At 35.7% G+C, this 1,172-nt stretch overlaps 1 protein-coding gene across 1 annotated transcript in view; it reads left to right on the top strand.

Moving 5' to 3' along the window:
• Positions 1-1,172, top strand: part of ATP8A1 (ATPase, aminophospholipid transporter (APLT), class I, type 8A, member 1) — a 272,471-nt gene that overhangs the window by 218,719 nt on the left and 52,580 nt on the right. Inside the window, exons 28-29 of the mRNA XM_012648479.1 lie at positions 759-833; positions 938-1,060. Coding sequence (XP_012503933.1) covers positions 759-833; positions 938-1,060 — 198 coding nt within the window. The remainder of the gene's footprint in view (positions 1-758; positions 834-937; positions 1,061-1,172) is intronic.

The following is a 1,172-nucleotide window of genomic DNA, read 5'->3' as shown; positions in this document are numbered from 1 at the left end:
AAGAACTGTAAAGAAAAAAAAAAAAGACCCTTATATACTTTAATGCATTAATTCTACTTTAAGAATTCCTCCTAAGGAAAAAGGAATGTGTAGAGTTTCAGTTTAGAATTATTTAGAATAGCAAACCTGGATTAGTAAGCTAATTGTCCAAAATAGTTATATCCACTAGAGAGATTATACATCGACTGACATCATTTTAAAGGATATATAACAACTTAAGAAAATACATATCACAGAACAATGAGGATGGGCCACTATACACAGTAAATTTCCCGTAAGGTAAATTGTGAAGGTATTTAAACGAACCGTATGAATACAACCAACACGGAAGAAAATAGTGATTGTATTATTACGGGAAATTATTTCCTAATACATATTACTTTTATAATAACGATCTTTAAATAACTACATCCCGATAGATATTGTAAAAAGTAATTAAAGCTGTGAAAATTTAAAACCATATAAATATATTCCCTAAAGTACCTGTGAGAAACAAGATTGTATTTAATTTTTTAATCTGTGATTGCCTATTCCTATAGTTCTTTTTTGATTCAACAAGTAGAACCAATTCTGACTTAAATGCCTTTGAAAGTATCCTTTAAATCAAAAAGTAAAGCAAAGAAATGACATTTTCAAAAGAGTCGTGAAAATAACATGTTAATGCTGCTGTCATGCGATGGTTTGGTATACGACAGATTCTAAGTAATGCATTTGTGTTTGTGTTCTAATTTGGGGGGTTTTGGGTCGTTTTTTCCTAGATCTGGTTTGCCTTCGTTAATGGCTTTTCTGGACAGATCCTCTTTGAAAGATGGTGCATAGGTCTTTATAACGTGGTAAGTTCAGGACATTTGATAATCCCCGTTTTATTGAATTACTTTGAGATAAAGGTTCACCCTGCGTCTGGCGCTTGACATAATGACCAGTTTGTGCACTTTAGATGTTTACAGCAATGCCTCCCTTAACTCTTGGAATATTTGAGAGATCGTGCAGAAAAGAGAATATGTTGAAGTACCCCGAATTATACAAGACGTCTCAGAACGCCCTGGACTTCAACACCAAGGTAGGACACAGTGCCCTGGCTCACGTTCGGTGGGTCTGGCTTCCCTGCTTTCGGCACTCGGGGCTTCTGGTTTTCCAAAGCCAAGGAGACGCCAGCCTGAGACAAGTCCAGG

The sequence above is a fragment of the Propithecus coquereli genome, unplaced genomic scaffold (genome assembly GCF_000956105.1).
Source record: "Propithecus coquereli isolate 6110/MARCELLA unplaced genomic scaffold, Pcoq_1.0 Scaffold288, whole genome shotgun sequence".
Taxonomy (NCBI): Eukaryota; Metazoa; Chordata; class Mammalia; order Primates; family Indriidae; genus Propithecus; species Propithecus coquereli.
Note: the sequence above shows the minus strand (reverse complement) of the source record. Positions and strands in the feature narration are given on the sequence as shown.